The sequence below is a fragment of the Mirounga angustirostris genome, unplaced genomic scaffold (assembly GCF_029215605.1).
Source record: "Mirounga angustirostris isolate CCGP_5_RB_7025 unplaced genomic scaffold, mMirAng1.0.hap1 SCAF_15, whole genome shotgun sequence".
In the NCBI taxonomy this organism is placed as follows: Eukaryota; Metazoa; Chordata; class Mammalia; order Carnivora; family Phocidae; genus Mirounga; species Mirounga angustirostris.
In genome coordinates, this window is record NW_026991723.1 from 60,979,111 (window position 1) to 60,997,769 (window position 18,659).

An 18,659-nucleotide genomic window follows, 5' to 3' on the forward strand; every position below is an offset into this window, starting at 1 on the left:
AAAGGAGCTCAGCTGTGAGAGCAACAGCTTTATCCCCCATGTGGTATGAAGTGCTGGTCTTGTAATTCCAGGTTTACTAAAAACAAAGTGATGCCCTGAAATAGCCAGGTGGTCCCTCAAGTGAGCAAACATATCTAAGTTTAGAGCTAGATTGTGCAAACTGTTATGTCCTTATTCTACAAGAAGGGAGACTGAAATCCAAGAGGGCATTAACTTGCCCAAGACCACATGGCAACTTTGTAAAGAACTGGAATGCGCATGCTCCTTTGACCGCACGCACTGCCTCGCAGCCTCCTGGGGAAGGGGTATTTATCTGGCACTGCTTCTTTCTCCACACTGCCCGCCTCTTCAGGGCCTAGAGCAGGAAGAGGCACTGAGGCAGAAGCAAATGGCTCTAAATCCATTTTATTTTCAATTTCTCTTACCTTAAAATCATCCTTACACATATAATCCTTAAACAAGGGGCAGGAAAGCATGACTTCCACATAGAGTCTGGTGGCCAGTTTGCTTCCACCAACTGTCCCATTGATTCCTTCTGTAGCAATTCGAACCTGGGACACAAGATGGTGAGAGAAAGGAAATGCAGCCTGTTCTTAGCTTAGTTTAAATCTTCCCAGGGTAGAACAGGCTTGTGTGTGTCCATGAGTTTAATGGGAAAAGCCGAGACACAATAAAAGTGTTACCACATGAAGATACCTGTAGCTTTCTAAATGGCACTGCCCACCATCCAGACAAGGTACACAACAGATGTGCACTGGACCAGAGAATGGAATGAATGAAACTTCTGGAAAGCCCCATTTGCTGTCCAATGACCAAAGAAATAAATTTCGAGCTTAACCTAAATCCAGGTCAGCAGATGTAGGATCAAGACTCAGCTTTGCCACTTACTTGCTGTGCGGCCCTGAGAAAATTAACTTACTTCTCTGAAGTAAGTTTGGGGGGAAGCACACGACTGCAAACCCACCCACTGGAATGCAAGTTCCATAGCGGTATGTGTCTCTGTTGTTCACTGCTCCATCACCAGTGCTTAGAACAGTGCCTGCCAGGTAGATACTCGATTCGTATTTGTTGAACAAATGAACGTATATCCATTCTAGAGACTTCCTGGCCTATCAAACGCTGTAGTCTCTTTGAAATGCTTCAGTGGCTAGGGGACTTTAGAACCTGGGTTGAGGCCCCTGCCTTAAGAGGCAATGCTCAGGGGGGCCTGCAAAGTTAGTTGTCTTGGTACTACCAAACCCTGTGGATGAGTTTACAGATGGATCACCTTTAGGAGCTGAGCTCTCTAGAGCAAAGTGCTAGAGAGAAAGGACAACACTCTAGTATCATGGTACTCTATGGAAAGAGAGGTCCTGTATTGTTACTACCACTTATATAACAACCATATCTACCAACGCATTAGAATTTGGAAAATGTAAAAGGCTGTCCTTTTTCAGGGCCCAGAGAAGATACTTTATTTGTTGCTCAGTTGATCCTTTAGGGCACGGATACAAATGGGATTCATTTCATAAGCCAATGCCAACTCACAAGCAGTGGCTAGCCAGAGTTCCATGACGAGGATTCTGGATCACATTTAGGCTCCTTGAGAAAGTACTGCAACCTGATAAAGCCTGTTCTGGGTATGGGAGAGGAAAGTAGAAAGAATATGCCATCTCTGCTGTACAGACTACTATCCTACCAACCAACTTCTATTTTTTCAAGGGTCTACACAGAAAAATAGAGGTGAACCAAAGTGTCAGGAAATCTACTCTAAAACTGTTTTTGACTGTGGCAGTTAAAGTACATACTTCTACGTAACTGTCTTCAGGGAAGGCTAGTAAATTCTTTCCTATGTTATTTTAATCTCAAAACCCAAATAAAGGACAAGCACACCTAATCCCTCTATCGCTGGGGCAGAGCAATCTCTAAGCTCATACACTACTAGACTTTCAATCCCTAAGATTGTCCAAGACAAACCGTCAAAGTGGCTCCCTGGTGAGGAAGGCCTTATACCTCAGGGATGGAGAGAGATAGTTAGCATTTATTGAGCACCTACTATGATAGAGGAGCTTTATATTATAATCCTAAAAGGTAGATATTATAATCTCCATTTGACAGAAAAGGAAACAGAAGCTCAGAGAAATCAAGTAACTTGCCCAAGGGCACAGAGATGGTAGGTAGTAGTCTGGGATTCAAAGCCAGATATCAATCATTCCAAATCATGTAATCTTTCCCTTCCGAAGCCTTCAATGTGTCCCCTCAGGTTTCTTGAGGCAAAAGGAACGTGTAGCAATAGGAATCAGAAGCTTCTTTCTAGAATTTTCAAGTTCTCTTCTTTCTCTACCTAAATGCCAATATTCTGCCAAATCTCCCACCAGAAAACTACCTCAGTAAACTGGGCATGTATCACTGAAGCCAAAGGATTTAGACTAAGATTCAGGCAGGTGCTGCCACCTTGTGGGTGGGGACCCTCATTGCTAATTCACCTCAGGCTGGGCTAAGAATAAAAATCTGGCCCCCAAACAAGGAAAGAGATTGATTTCATATTTTGTACATTCAGGTTCACTGTGAGAACATCCATCTTTCACGGTGTTCTCTAAATAGAGGTGACAATAAATGTAATTCATTCCAGGGGCACCTGGGTGGCTCAGTAAGTTAAGTATCAGACTCTTGATTTTGGCTCAGGTCTTGATCTCATGGCTGTGAGGTGGAGCCCCATGTCGGGCTCCACGCTGGACATGGAGCCTACTTTAAAAAGTTTTTTTAAAAGGTATTCATTCCACAAATGTTTACTACTTTTTTTTTTACTATGCGCCAGGAACTGTGTTAGAGGAGTTAAGGATCTAGCAGTTAAAAAAATAAAAATAAAAAAAAGAGTTCTTGCCCTCTTAGAGCTTCCAGACTAGGGAAGGTCACAGATATTAAGATAAAAGTTACAAAGTGACAAGAGCTACGAAAAATAACCACAAGATGCTATGCAAGAGCATACTGGGAAAAGTGAACTTGGACTGAAGGTCAAGAAAGTTCTCTTTGAGGAAGTATCACTGAAACTGAGAAGTGAAGACTGAGTAGAAATTTTACAAGCGAAACGGAGTGGGTATGTGAGAGTTCCTTGAAGAGGATTTGCCTGGAAAAAGCCCAAAGATACAAAAAAACCCCAACAAACCAAAACCTTTGTGGGCTCCAAAACCTGAAAGACCGTGTTGCTGGAGTCTGGTGAGTGAAGAATGACATCAGACAGACGGAAAAGGTAGGAAGGGGCCAAATCATGCAGGAACCTAAGGGTATGTTAAGGATCTAGATTTTACTCTAAAGGCACTGACAGCCACTGAGAGATTCCGAGCAGCAGTGTTTAATCTACCTCTTAAGAAGATTCTGGCTGCTGGGTAGAGAATGGGTTAAATGGCAGACAAGGACAGGACAAGATGGTTTAAAAGCTACTGAAGTGGACGAGAGAGTGGTCTCAGGTGGTGGAAGGGGACGGGGAATGAATGAGGCAAGGGATGTTGTAGAGGTAGAAAGGGCAGGGCGTGATAATGAACTGAATGAGGTAAAGGAAGCTTTTGGCACCATCTTTTAGGAAACATGGGTGTGGAAAACATCACTGATCAAACGACTGCCTCGGGGACTTAAAACATCTGTGGAAAAGAATAGGCTTAAGATAGTACAGTGTCATACCCCAAGGGGACCTCAGAATGAACCTAGTTCATTTCCTTTTAAGTTTACAAAACTATATCATCTCTCTCTCTGTTTTTACATATATATGTTTATTTGCAGATATGTATACATATGCATATATAAATCTATGTCTATATATGTGTGTGTGTGTATGTAATCATCAAGAATGTTTTAGAAAAGGGGCGCCTGGGTGGCTCAGTTAGTTAAGTATCCAACTCTTGATTTCTGCTCAGGTCATGATTTCAGGGTTGTGAGATGGAGCCCGCCTCTCTCCCTCTCCCCTGCCCCTGCCCTTTTTGAGAAAGAGAGCGTGCAAGTGAGCTCCTGCACAAGGGAGGGGAGGGGGAGAGGGAGAGAGAGAATCTTGAGCAGGTTCCACACTCAGCGCAGAGCCCACCACTGGGCTCGATTTCACAACCCTGAGATCACAACCTGAGCCAAAATCAAGAGTCAGACACTTAACTGACTGAGCCACCCAGGTGCCCCACCTCCCTTTAAAAAAAAAAGAAAAAAAGAATGTTTTAGGAAAATAACAAAAACCATCCACAATCTTATCATGCAGACATAATCGTGATTAACATTTTGCTACCTACTACCTTCCATCTTTACACACAAACACTTGTGATTTTGTTACGAACAAAATATGTTCGGTGCTTTATTCAACACTCTCTGAATAGTTATTGTCTGCTATGTGCCAAGCCCTGTTCTAGCACTAAGAATACATCAATTAATTAAGACAAAGTTCCTGTCCTCACCAAGCTTTTATTAGGGAAGACAGATTGTAACAAATTAAACAAATATTATACTTTCAGATGGTAACAAATTCTTTGATATTCTCCGAGCAGAAGGAGGTGGTAAGATTTAGAGAGAGGACCACTTTGGATCAGAGTTCTGAGGAGATGACATGTATGCAGGCAGACATCTGAAGTGAGGAACGGGCCACGCAAAGATCTAGGGGGAAAGCATTCTAGAGAGAAGGAACAGCAAATGTCAATACCACAAACTGGTAAAAGACCCTGGCGTGTTCCAGGAAAATTAAGAAGCAACTTCGAATCATACTGTACGTATAGTTCCGTGAGTTTTTTTCCAGCCAACATAGCAAGAACATCTCCTAATGCCAGGGATTGTACCTGCTGCTGCATACAGCTTAATCGGGACACAGCCATACCCATTCTTACACCTATTGGTTATGGTTGTTTTCATGTTACAATGGCAAGGCTGAGGAGGCTCTGTTTGTTTAGGAAACATATAATTTATTAGATGGACTTAAAAATCAACAACATCAGGGGTGCCTGGGTGGCTTAGTCCATTAAGTGTCCAACTCTTGGTTTCAGCTCAGGTCATGACCCCGGGGTTATGAGATCGGGCCCCACGTCAGGCTCCGTGCTCAGTGTGGAGTCTACTTGGGGTTCTCTCTCCCTTTCCCTTTGCCCCTCCCTGCACTCACACTCTCTCTCTAAATAAAGTCTTAAAAGAATCAACAAAATTGATTTTAGACACTTCTTGAGTACAGACCACAGGAATTTTCTACCAAAGAACAGCTTACCTAGCAGTCCAGATCATAAAGTTGTACACTTTTTGTTTTTAAACAATATACAACGGCTAGACAATTGATAAGAAATACTGCATAATTAACCCAACTGTATCTTGTTAGAATTTCTTCACAATTCCACACACAATTTTAGGGTTTAATAGAAGCAGGAGTGAGTAGTTTTTGTGCAAAGCCTAAAATACTCACTATTTTGCTCTGTAAGAAAGTTTGCTGACTCTTAGTCCATTAAATACTGTCATAAAAGGCAATGCTAATAACTGTTTGGTAGTCTACTTAAAAGCCTTGCAGGATTTCGCAGACTTCTAAGAACCTAACAGTGAATCCTTTTTGTCTCCAGCACATCCTCTGTAATCCAAACTGGAGACAAGAGGAGTCCCACGAAGGATGGGGTGTGAGAGGTGTTACCTTGCCCGTGAGGGACAGGTGTTGACACAGAGCTGTCTGCCAGGCACACACCCAGTGGGGGTCCTCCAGGTCACGGTAGCAGTAATAAAGTAGCACCTCTCCTCCATCACTGCCCTGGCTGCTAGAAGAAGAAAACCACAGGGAAAAGCATCTGAGTCACTGGCATAAAGAACCCACAGTTCACAAAGTACACCCAGGCGATGTCAGAGGGAAGGCCGAGATGGAGCCCAACTTTGTTCTGAAAGAAGAAGCAACTCCTGTCAGTATTTGCTCTGAAGAAGACATTATCTGCACCCAACTTACTTTATAAAAGGTGAGTTTACTCTATGATTTCCTCACTTCATCATCATATAAGAAGGTTTCACTTCCATTTTTTTCATGTAATCCTCTTAACCATGAGGAGGATTATTATTATCCCCACTTTATAGCTGAGTAAACCAAGGCCAATTCCTCCCAGGTGAGTCAGCTACAGAGTGACAGTCAAGACTTGGACAACAACTCTTTCTGCTGCACTGTGCTGTCTTATACTAACTAGTCCTGGGACCTGGGCGGGTCTCTTATCATCTCTGAGACTGATTTCCTCATCTGTATGACCAGAGAAGTGAAATAAACTGCATTTCCCACTTTTGCTTTGAAGCTACTCTATGAAATTACATGTTGGAGAAACCCTGCAGACACAATCTCCCTCTTTAAGAATCTCTGTGAAAGCCCCTTATCTATTGAAGGCTCCGAAAAGTCCTCCAATAAAGGACATTTTAAGCCAGTCCTTCCCAACCTTACTTGTCTTTAGCAGCTCTTTTCAATACCTGTTAGCATCCTTCAGAACTGGTGTTGCATAGAACTTATTTTAGAGAACGCTCTGGTAGATGATAATTAAGGTCCCATCCAACTCTGGAATCTGACACTCTCATCAATACCCTCATCGTATTGCAGGGAAGACTCTCCTCTGAAACCGTGTCTATTTTAGAACCTATTTTCCTTTCTCTAAACTGCTGTAACAAATTATGATCTGCACCACACAATTTAACTGATCATTAGGTAGCCTGCCTCATATCATCTGCTAATTGTTTCATGTATCCTTTGTTTCTCTCACTAGAAAGCAAATTCCTTAAGGCACAGGGCCATACAGAGACAAAAAGGCCATGTTTGTGCAGCATCATGTAGTTCAGCGATGCTCTTACCATGCTCATTTTATATAATTCATCTAGTAACACTGTGCGGTAAGCAGGGCAGGCACCATTATTTCTACTTTAGAGGTGAGGAAATAAAGGTACCAAGAGTTTTAGTGACTAGCTCAATTCTGAATCCAAGTTCAATTCTCCAACTTGCTCCTTTTTTTGGGAAACAACGGGAATATATAACAATATATATAATCTGGTGAGTGTTTCAAAGGCAGGGGAAACTGAATACTAATGACAAAAGTATATTAAATTTGGACGTTTTCTATTCACCAAATAGTTCAGAAATTGCTTAAAACCAGACATTTGTCCTCTTGAATTCTGTAATATAATCTGGTGAGTTTTTCAAAGACAGGATCAAACTTCTAATCCTATGCCCCAGTTCTAGAAGTTAACATCCTTTCTAAAACGTACTCAACTCCAGAGAACATGTGGTACCAAAAACCGGTTTTTAAGCTCTAATGTTATTCAGGGTAGAGGGATCATTAAGATTTCTGAGCCTTCCATTTTCTCTCTGAAAAATAATACAATGTTCTGTTCATTACCTGTCCCTAGAGAAGATTAGGCGTAGCCTTCCACGGAATGTAGTGGACGCTGCAGCTGCGTGGGTACATGCTACTGCTTCTGGGATACGCAGCATGTGGTTACTGGCCTCACTTAGGCCCACAGAGAAATTCTGTGCCTTAAAGATCTTGCCATTTTCGTGGCTAGGTAGTGGTGTCTCACTGTGACTGGAAAGACTTTTAAAATTAAATCAAAGTACAGAATGAAATTCTTACCTTATCAGCTCATCAGGGCTAAAGCAGCTTATATCAGGGAGCCAAGCAGACACTTCACGATTACAGGTAAAGTACTCTTTTAGAGGGTTCCTGCTGTCTTCAGACTTAAGGCCCTTAGAGGTGTTCGGTGTCACAGCCAGCTGCTTTAACAGAGAAGCAGTCTGGTGGCAAATCTCATCAGCATGTTGTGTTGCCACATGTCTGTGGATGCTGATCCGGTCTCTGAAGAGCTGTTGACAGCATTTCCACCATTTTTCTTTACATTCAAAAGGACGTGCTGGAACTTCTTTGGTTTTGACGAAAAGGGCAAATGCCTGCAATTACATTTCAAATATGCCACCGTTAACCTTAATTTTAAAGCTGGCAGAAGTCTTGGTGAATTCCTTATATTATCTTTCCACATGGGTTTCTAGTTTTATGTCCTATTTTTCTATAGAAGAACTTCCTGAGAGTAACAGTTTTCTTCATAAACTTTATACCTCAATCTAAAATTTGTTAGGGAGTGGTCTTAAGGAAAGGGCTTGAATTTCAGACAACTATTAGTAAAACATTACAAACAACACTATCAGTCATTTCTAAAAAGGAAATGGTCAAGGAAATTATGGAGTATACTTACTATGGAATATTGAGGAGTTAGTTTTAAATTATGTGGGAAAATATGTATGATATGTTAAATGAAAAACAATGGATCAAATTTGTTTATACAACATAATATCAGCTACATTAAAAAGTGCACTGAAAAAGACTGGAAAGAAATACAGCAAGATGTTTTGACTTGTTTCTTGGAAAACAATTTTATTGTTTTTATAAAAATGATTTATACTCATTGTTTAAAAAAATGAAACAGAAAACTATGGATGTACCATAATTCTCTTAACCAATTCCTAACTCGTGGCCATTTTTGTGTTTCCAATATTTGCAATTATAAGCAATGTTGAATGAGCATTCCATGCATACATCTTTCTATACCTCTTTAACCATTTAATTTAAATAAACATCTAGAATAAAATTTTGGGGGCAAAGAAACATGAAACTTAAAATTGTGATAAACAGTGACTTCCAGAAAAATCGTACCCGTTTATATGCTCACCAACAAGGTGACATTTTATCCACAGCATCAAGTTTTATCAGCATTTAATTTTTATTGTCAATATTTTTAGTGTTGACCTGAATACAAGGCAAAAGAGATATATTGTTTTTATCTGCATGTCTTTGATTGTAAGGCTGAATATTTTTTCATATCAATTCCTTGTTCTTGTATCTGTTGCCTATTTCTCTATTGTGGCATTTATTTTCTTCCCGATTTGTAAGTGGTTTTAGTGACCTTTTGTTGATCATAGTTATCACAAATTTGTTTCCCAGTTGGTCATGTTTTTCAACTTTGTGGTATTTTTGATGTACAAATAGAGGCTGAATGGGATCTATGATTATCAGCATCTCAATAATTGTTCCTTTCTGGTCTAATGGGAAGGGAGGTATTTATATATACCTCTGTGTGTGTGTGTGTGTGTGTGTTTTAACTTTTTTAATGCATCTGGAGACGACTGTAAAGCATCCAAACATAGGCACTCTAAACACTGGTAACAGATATGAAGCACCACTGTGGGACCATCCTCTAGCACACAACTGTATCTGGACTGTCTCAGACTGAAGCAGCAGGAAATTACACTGGAGAGCATTTTTTAGACTTTCTTGAAGTTAATCCTGCCAAATAGGAAAAAAATAAAAAAGAGAGAAATAGCATGTATGTCAACGTAAGTGCTTCTTCATGTTAAACTTTGATTTTCAAATCTTATCTGGTCTTTTAAGGCCTCGTGAACAAGGCATTGAGGGCCCAGCAGCAGTTAGGGCCCATGTGGAGTCTGTTCAAGGAAAGATAGACCAGGGCCAGGATGGCAGCTCAGAGGTGGGTGAGGCATACAAGGGGAAGGCAGGCCCTGGTAGGGAGGCAGCTTGGCAGGGTGGGTACATTGATTACATATAGGAGAATAAGCAAATAAGAAAATATTTGGGACCAACAGGACTAGGCCAAATCCCATCAAATAGGGAAGTTATAAATATGGGAAAGGGAGAGTTAGGAAAAATCTTGTGAGGCTGGAATGGAACTGAAAGTACTGATTATGTGCTCATGGTGTGGTTAATATTGAGATAGTAGTAAATGTAGAAGTATATATATGGTACATATATACATTTGTGTATTCATCTATGTATTTCCCTATGCCAGAGGTCCTGGGAGAGGCAACACTACTTAGTAGCAATGAGCTTGCCGTGCCTCCAGGTTTTGGTTTTTGACAGTCCTCTGCTAGAAGGAACCAGAGCTCCTTGAAGAAATGTCTGATTCCAAGGATGGGTCAGGAAAAATACAAGATAAGCCTGGAATACCTTGTTGAGTCAGAAAGTGAGGAAATGCTCAAAGAATGATGGGAACAAGTCAAAAGGATACAGATACTAGCTTGAAAGGGCTCCCAGCCAAATCTGAGATGATCTGAGGATCAAAACAAATAACAACATAATGGACTATAACTCAACAAATAAAATATAACCTGAGTCCACACAGACAGAAATAAATTGGGAGAAGAGAAAGTTCTTCCTTAGAGCAGAATGCCAAACACTAAATCTAGAAGGAACACAGCAATTAGAAAATCAAGAAAATCACCCTTTAGCAACCATCACAGTAACAATCAACTAAGCAAAGAAACATCAAAGAATCTAAAACTAGTAGATGAAACTTGGATGAGGAATAAGATAATTACACAGTCTCAAAGCATCGCCCCCCCAAATACTAAGTAATTAAAAGGGAAAAAAAATAATTTTATAGCAGAAAAATCCGACAGACACTCCCTTAATCAAGTAACCAAAGTTAACATTGCCAGCAATGGGACAAATTGCTACTATCAACTACCTGATAGATTGTAGCCACGTGAACACAGCATCTCTTGTGGGATTCTCTTGTTAATAAAAGCACTAATCTGAATCTAATTGTAAGGAAACATGAGTGAAAGTCAAGCAAAGGGATATTCTACAAAATAACTCATGTAATCTTCAAATGTGTCATGGTCATGATTTCAAAGGAGAAAAAATGAGAAAGTGCTCCAGACTGAAGAAGATATAAGATGTGACAACTCAATGTAACATGTGACCCTAGAGTGGATCTATAAGAGCCATCTGGGACACTTGATGAAATATGAATGGAGCCTGTGTATAAAGGGGATATGAGGGTCCTCTATACAATTCTGGCAACTTTTCTCTAAGTCTGAAATTATTGCAAGATAATAAAACCTTTCTGTACCCTTTGGATTTCATTTTCAAGGACACCAGTGTGAGATGAGAGCAGAGGGGTGGTGGATAAGAAGTTAGAAGCAGAGACCTCTATTCTTCATTGACATGAAGCCAACAAAAGCTAACTGCAGAAGGACAGCAGACTGGAAGTAAGAAAATTAAGTCTCAATTGCATGTCCTCGGGTCATTTTCCTTCCTATGAGCTTCAAGAGGACGAGGTTTGAGTCAATGATCTCTGAAAAAAGGATAAATGGCATAAAAGAGCAGCATATCAATATGACCTCCCATTATAATCTAATCCCAACTGTCCTCAGTAAGCTTGCACAACCATTCTGGGCTGTTCTATCCTTCTCCTAACCAACAGAACCCAGCCAACTAGATCAGATCAGGAGTCTTACATGGCAACTACCCTTCTGCCTGTCTGTTCTCCTTATGACAAGGTCTCCTGGGTTCCTGTGATTCTAACCCTAGACGGGAAAAGGAATCCAGCCCATCTGTCTAGGATCTGTCCTCAAGTACTCAAACATAAGTGTTGCATAGCTACACCTTGCCCATGATTCTTCTTTGCCAGGCTCTGACTTAAGATCATTGGATCATGACCCTGACTAGAACTTGCCTTCAACAGGGCAGCCGCCTCCTGTCTCACTAACCCTCTACTCCCTGGAGGAAAACCCTGATGATCGATGAGCTACTAATAGATGGTATCTGAGTTAACTATACATACATGATCCTGAAACATCAACGGCAATACAGTAATTTTACCTTTTTCTTGGCAAACGAGTATTTCTTCTTTGTACTGACATCTAACTCTGCTTTGAGACCGCTACTGGGATTGATAAGCCTTGTGTCTTTTAAATCTAGGTCTGAAAATCTTAAAACACAGGCCTCCAGGTCATCTCCTTGGTCTGGTGAAGTGAAAGAAGGCATCTGGTTTGGTTGCAGTAAGGTTCCTTTTAGTTATCTATCTCCTAGGAAACAAGGGAGAAACAACAATGTCAGTCTTTGCTACTTGAAATAAATTTGAAACAAATCAATCAGGCAAATGAGCATGGGCCCAGCAGCCCAAGCCATCATAAAGCAGTGAAAGAAACAGAAAAACTCCCTCTTGGAGTTTATATTCCAGTGGGGAGAGAAAGAAAGTAAATAAATGAATATATTGATTAAATTTAAAAAGTCAGATAGGAAAAAGGGCCACGAAGACAAAAAGCAGGGTAGGGAGTCAGGAGTGATGGAGGGGCTCTTAAAAACAGAGAGTAGGTAAAGTCTTTCTGAGGTGGTAGCATTTGAGCAGAAACCTCAATTAGGGGTTAGCCCTGCAAACATTTAAGGTAAATGATACCAGAAAAGCACCAGGTACAACCAAAATCAACCAAGCTGCGTGCTAGTACCTTCAGTTATAAACACTTTGTTCTTTTTGCCCTTTTAGAGCTGTGAAAATTCCATTCCTTAGATGACATAACAACTAAGAAAGCCCCATTTTAATAAACAGAAGAAATTTAAAATATAAAAATCATTAGTATGGCCAAATCTTGTCAAAATGGACATATTACCAACCCCATTCAAGCCCATCATTTCTTTTTTTTTTTTTTTTTTTGAGACAGAGAGAGAGAGAGCCCGCGCACAAGAGGGGAGGAGGGTCAGAGAGAGAGGGAGAAGCAGGCTCTCCCCCAAGCAGGGAGCCCAAGAAGCAGGGCCTGATCCCAGGACCCTGAACAGACACTCAACCGAGCCACCTAGGCGTCCCAAGCCACCATCATTTCTTGACTGAATTATTGCAATAGCCTAACTGCCTTCCTCCCCACAGAGTCCAAAGACTTTTCAACATACTCTGATGAAGCCCAAAGTCCTTCCACAGCCCCTCCCACCACCACCTCTCCTCTCTTCTACTACTGTCCCTTTGATCACTCTTCTGATTGCACTATGTCTGGTCATTCCTGAATGTATCACCGGCACCAAAAAAGCAAGGGTTTTCCTTTGTTCACCTCTGCATCCTTAGTACTGCCTGGCATATAGAAGATGCTAAATGTCAATAAGTACAATATTTGTTGAATGAAATAAACAGCCACTGGGTAGCCAGGAAAAGGCTTCACTAAGGACTTGATGTTTGAGCTGAGACCTAAATGACAAGGAGCCATCCATGCAGATTTAGGAACAGAGGCAAAGGAAATAGTACAAATCCCTAAAGTGGGAAGAAGCTTGCCTTTTAGAGAAACAGGAAGAAAGAATGGATGCAGGACAGTGATGAGAGAGCACAACCCTATAGGTCAGGGTATGGAGTTTGCAATGCAAAGTAACTGGAGTGTTGTAAACAAAGGTGTAATGGTGGTCTGATTCTGGATTTATCTTGAAAGTAGAGCTGGCAAGATTTACAGACAGACTTAAGGAAAAGGAGGACCCAAGAATGACTCCTACCTACACTTTTGGATGAAGCAATCAGATGGATGGTGTCATTCAGTGAAATGGGTATGAGCGACTGAGGAATAGGTTAGGACAGGAAAGTGAAACAAGAGTTCCAGTTACACGTGTGGAATTTCAGTGACCACGGACAAGGCAGTCAGATAAGCAGGTGTGGTGCTCATCAGAGACGTCAGGGCAGGGGATGTTCATATCCATGTAAACGGGGATATGAATACTGAATAGGACTTGAATATTGAATACTGAAATCAGAGTATCAATACTGAAAACATTACTAAAGCAATCACCTGTTCCTTCCCAAACAACAACTGAGAAGGGTGAAGGGTAGGATGACGCCCCGAGAGTAACCCCATGGCAGGAGGCTCACGCTCAGGCCGATCTTTCAGTCCCAGGGGCCACAAGCGCGGCGCCGCCCCCCGCGCGCCCGGCCGGGCCAATCGCTCCGCCCAGCTTTCCCGACGAGGCAAAGGCCCGGAAGTGGGAGTAAGATGAGCACGCACCAGCCAGTCCTGGTCCTTTCTTAGATCTTTCTTCATCGAGCCGTCTCCGCCTAGCAATCGTCACTGCTCCCCGTCCCAAGAACCTCCACCGGTCCCCGGCCTGCAGTTCACGGAGGAAGGAACACTGGAGACGTCACCTCGCCCCGGAAGTCTTCGAAAGGGCCGCCGGGAAATACTGCGAGCCCCAGGGAGGGTCTGAAGTTGAGGCGGGGACTCCAGTGTGCGTGGTGGACCAGCAGCCGCCAGATTTGGCTTGTGGCCGGCGGCCTCCGGCTGGCTGAAGAGGCGGTGCTTTCCGCGTGTCCCCGGAAGGACTTAGAGCGAAAGGCGGGAGAAGGGAGCCGCCGAGAGGCTGAAGAAGCCCGAGGGGGCGGTTGCGTGCAGACCGGACGCGCTCGGCCTGGTGAGCTTCCAGACGCCGGCTCTCGGGGACCGGAGCCCGCCAAGCCCGCCAAGCCCGCCAAGCCCGCCAAGCCCACCCGGCCGCCGCTCCTGCCTGCGCTTCCGCCCCCGTCGCGAGCGAGTGCGCCTGCGTGCCGGCCCCTGCGCGCGCCTCGTCGCTGTGCTCGCACCGGCCGGCGGCCCGACAGTTCGTGCCGCGCTTCCCGCCCGGTCTCGCTCAGCTCGGCAGCGCCCCGGCGTGCGGCATGTCGCGGCGGCGGCACAGCGACGAGAACGACGGTGAGTGCTCTCGGCCCGACCGCCGAGGCCGCGCCCAGGCGGGGGCCGAGGTCTCGGGGACTCGAGGGAAGGGATGGGAAGCCCTCCCCCCACACACACCCCGGCAGCGTTCGGGGAACCGGGCAGGCAGAGCGAGAATGTGGCCGGGCGACTTCTAAAAAGCCCCCGCTTTCCCCTGCCCCAACTCCTTTAGTCGTCGGCCTGGTGGACCTCTGGTCTCTAAGGACTCTTGAGGATTTGGTCCTTAGTACTGCCGAGTAGGGAAGTACACCTGGGTCTGTGCGGGCCACCTCTTAGGCACAGTGACAGGTACCCACTAGTACCAGTGTCTCGTTTTGACCCTCCGACTGCACCTGAAAAGGGTTCTCAGAAGGGAGGGAACAAAGCAGTGAGTGGCAGATACGAATCGCAGTCTGAGCTCTTCTACCCGTCATCCGTTGATTTGCCTTCTTTCATGCTGCAAGGAAAGAAATCTGTTATCCACACTCAAGAGGTCACTAATAAACAGATGCACCTTGTTACGTTAGATTTTGAACTAGCTGCAAGTGTATTTCCCTCATGAAGGGAAGAGTGCTGGAAAACTAACTGGAGACCTCTTAGGGATTGAGATCAGGGGTTTTCTATTCCATTTAGATGGTTTGCGCTCCAGGGGATCATGTGTTGCCACCATAGAAACCAAGGATAATTTTGCTAGTTAAAAACAGGAAAAGATGCTTAATTACAGAAATCCCTCCAAAACGTACATCCACCAAAAAAGGAAGAAACTGAGTAATTCTGTTATTACATTCTAGCATATCGTTCTTTAAAAGGAGTGTGGTATAGTCGTTAAGAGGCTAGACTTTAGAATCGGAGGGTTTAAGTTCAAAGCTAGACTCTACCATTACTTCATGATCTTGCCCAGATTCTGTCATCTCTGTAAACCTTAGTATGTAATGTAGAAGTGTAATGATACAAACCTCTTCTCAGTTTTGTGAGGTTTAAGTGAGTTAATGCATGTACCAAATATCTCATGATGATACTTATCATCTGTTAATGCTTAAGAGCTGACAAATATTGGCAGATGTCAACGATGGAAGAAAAAATATGGAAGAAAAATTTTAATTAATTTTCTGCACTAACATTTTCTTGTCCTTGAATTTTGGGGCATTTGGGAGTAGGAGCAGAATCACATGTCTTTAGTTTTAAACAATGAAACATCAGATCTCTGCTAGGGAGTGGCTTGAGAGGATGGATACTCTAGTTCATCCTGTCTAATACCTAAGGATTCAGAGTTTTAGTGTAATAAACATGGAGACATAGCTGGCAGTGCCCAGACACTGGTGAAAGCAAGTTAAGGGTTCTCTTCACTGCCCAAGTATTACCATGCTGCATGCCTAGGTTTGTTTGGTTTTTTTTTCTAAACACATGAGGTTTTTTGTATAACGGACATACAGGGCACAGAAAACACGGTTTTCATATGCTTTGACTTGGATTAATAAAAAACTAATATGCTTGAAGTGATTGCTTGGGGTTTAGGGAACTTGAGTCTTTTAAACTTTTAAAGTTCTTCCCATTTTCTTGCTTTTCTCATACTTTCTTTTCTCCACTCTACTCCCTTCTAGGGCACCCTTAAAGGGAGAGAAAATGTTTCCAGAGGGCAACCTGGAGAATTGAATGTGAATATGTAGAAAACAATTTTTGCTTTTGCAGTTGTAATGGTGGCATAATTTTCTTGGGAGTTAGTTTCTTTTAATACCACCTGGCCAGTAAAACATGGTCCATTTGGGTCTTGATGCAGGAACCTTAGAATAAATAAGACAAAAAGAAGTAAAATGAGTTAAAGTTTACTTTGGTGAATAATTTAGTAGTAGAGGGGCAGTTTATAGTTCTCTTGAATACTATACCAATCTGGAACTTCTATAAATTGCCACAATTTGGGTAACGATCAGCTGGGGTTTACCCTAAATAGTAATCTGAATATTTTAGTTAAGCATCTACTGATTTTTTTAAGATCTGAAATATTAGACGCTTAAATGTTATAGAAGGCTATTTTAAAATAGTCTGAATTCTAATAGCTGTAATTAAGTTGATGCATCGGAGCATTTCTGGATTATTGTCAGCTCTTATCAGTCACCGGCTGTCACGACTTTCCATATGCTTGACAAGATATAATCATTTATTCAACAAATATTTAACAGTGCTAGGCACTGTCCTAACTACTGGCAGTACAGTAGTAGTAGACAATATAAAGGTCAAGCCTCCCTTTTACAGACAGAACACAATCAAATAAAATATAGTATATCAAATGGTGGTAACTGCTATGGAGAAAAATAAAACTGGGTAGAGGGGGTAGACTATTGGTGGACTAGCAAGGTGGATTTGCTGTTTTATGCTGGTTGATCGGGGAAGACCTCACTGAGAACGTCATCTGATCAAAGAATTGCAGGAAGTAAGGAAGCAAACCAGGTGGCTGTATGGGGAAAACCAATGGTCTAAGAAAAGGGAACCACGAGTGCAAAGGACTTAAGGCTGGAGCATTCCTGTCCTGTTCACAGAAATCAAGGAGGCCAGTGTCCCTGGAGCAGAGTTGGGGCTGAGGGAGGTTGTAGGAACTAAGATCAGAGAGGTAGCAGAGGATCAACTCATAGAGGGCAGTTTTAAAATTGTATCTCTTTGTTCAGACTAGAGTGTCCAGGATCCAGGGAAATAAGTTAGGAGACTACCAATCTAGTTCAGCTGGAGTGGAGTTCAATTTATGGAGAAGAAAAGGGAAATCCTAAATGGGAAATTATCATGTGTGGATACTGGTCCAGTGCTAAATCTAACTCATTTCTTAGAATCCCTTTAAGAATGTCTCTGTAGCTTTTCAGTTATTATGGGATATACATATAATAGCTGTCCAGTACATTGCTTATTTTGTTTTTCTAAGAATTTATATTATCCAGGGGTGCCTGGGTGGCTCAGTCGTTAAGCATCTGCTTTCGGCGCAGGTCATGATCCCAGAACCCCATGTCAGACTCTCTGCTCAGCGGGAAGCCTGCTTCTCCCTCTCCCACTCCCCCTGCTTGTGGTTCCTCTCTCCCTGTCTCTCTCTCTGTCAAATAAATAAATCTTTTTAAAAATTTTTAAAAAAGAATTTATATTATCTATAACCTTTGCCAAAAACCCATATTAACCCCTTTTTAAGCTACTTAGAATTAGGTCCTTATCTTTTAGACTGTGACTACTTTTTTAACTTAACTATACAAAAAATGATTAGAAGTGAAGGAATTTGTTCCTCCAAGGAAGAGTATAGTTTGTTTCAGGTGTGATAGTCTCCTCTGCTTTAAATCTTCAAGATCAAGGTACTTTACTTTTCCCTTTTTCCTGGTTGGTTTTGCTACTTTACTTCCTTTTTATAGGGTTGGTCTTTGTTTTCCAGTTTGTGTTTTTTATAATAAGGGTATAAGATGTAGTACAGTATATACATATAAAGTTAGGATCGCCTTACAGGGAAAAATTACTGGTGTATGGAGATCCTTTCAGATGGTTTTTGTTTTTAAGATTTATTTATTTATTTGAGAGAGAGTGTGTGCATACAAGCAAGGGGAAGGGCAGAGGAAGAGACAGAATCTCAAGCAGACTCCATGCCCAGTGTGGAGCCTGATGTGGGGGCTCTACCTCATGACCCTGAGATCATGACCCGAGCAGAAACTAACAATTAGATGTTCAACCCTCTGAGCCACCCAGGTGCCCCACAAAAATTGGTTTTAATAAAGACCTGTTTCTGTTTCTCTCTCCTATACTAGCCAAGGGTGTCAGAATGAAGTGGCAATATGTAACTTGAATCTATATTGTAAAACTTCTACATAGTTACATTTAATATAAAATCTGTTCTTGCTTTGGGAGCTATCATAGATAGGTTTTCTTAAGGGTATATGAAAATGGGCACCTGGGTGGCTCAGTCGTTAAGTGTCTGCCTTTGGCTCAGGTCATGGTCCCTGGGTCCTGGGATCAAGCCCCGCATTGGGCTCCCTGCTCGGCAGCAAACCTGCTTCTCCCTCTCCCACTCCCCCCGCTTGTGTTCCCTCTCTTGCTATGTCTCTGTCAAATAAAATCTTTAAAAAAAAAAGATATATGAAAACATTCAGCTAATTCCCAAAATTTTATTGTTAATGAAGGTGCTTTATTCTGCATACCCAGGTTCTCTTCTGAGTTCAATATCCTGCTACTGTCATGAGTTCAGATGTGTCTG

At 42.3% G+C, this 18,659-nt stretch overlaps 2 protein-coding genes across 14 annotated transcripts in view; one reads left to right on the forward strand and one right to left on the reverse strand.

The window, feature by feature from the left end:
• TSTD2 (thiosulfate sulfurtransferase like domain containing 2) overlaps nt 1-13,904 on the reverse strand; it is a 30,690-nt gene extending 16,786 nt beyond the window's left edge. For 8 of the 13 annotated variants that reach the window (XR_010407846.1, XM_064579925.1, XM_054509318.2 and 5 more), the window contains exons 1-5: nt 13,766-13,904; nt 11,613-11,818; nt 7,572-7,885; nt 5,615-5,735; nt 426-551 (exon numbers count right to left, since the gene is read on the reverse strand). Coding sequence is in view for 12 of the 13 variants with exons in the window: in XM_064579925.1 (XP_064435995.1) it covers nt 426-551; nt 5,615-5,735; nt 7,572-7,885; nt 11,613-11,777 (726 nt within the window). In the remaining variant the exon portion in view is untranslated. Of the gene's footprint in view, nt 1-425; nt 552-5,614; nt 5,736-7,571; nt 7,886-11,612; nt 11,819-13,552; nt 13,684-13,765 lie in introns of those variants that run through there. The other 5 variants (XM_045882751.3, XM_054509317.2, XM_064579922.1 and 2 more) reach the window with 5 other exon arrangements.
• Nucleotides 13,905-14,312: 408 nt separating this feature from the next.
• The window catches only part of NCBP1 (nuclear cap binding protein subunit 1), a 38,517-nt gene continuing 34,170 nt past the window's right edge, over nt 14,313-18,659 (forward strand). The window contains exon 1 of the mRNA XM_045882745.2: nt 14,313-14,446. Coding sequence (XP_045738701.1) covers nt 14,413-14,446 — 34 coding nt within the window. The 5' untranslated portion in view covers nt 14,313-14,412. The remainder of the gene's footprint in view (nt 14,447-18,659) is intronic.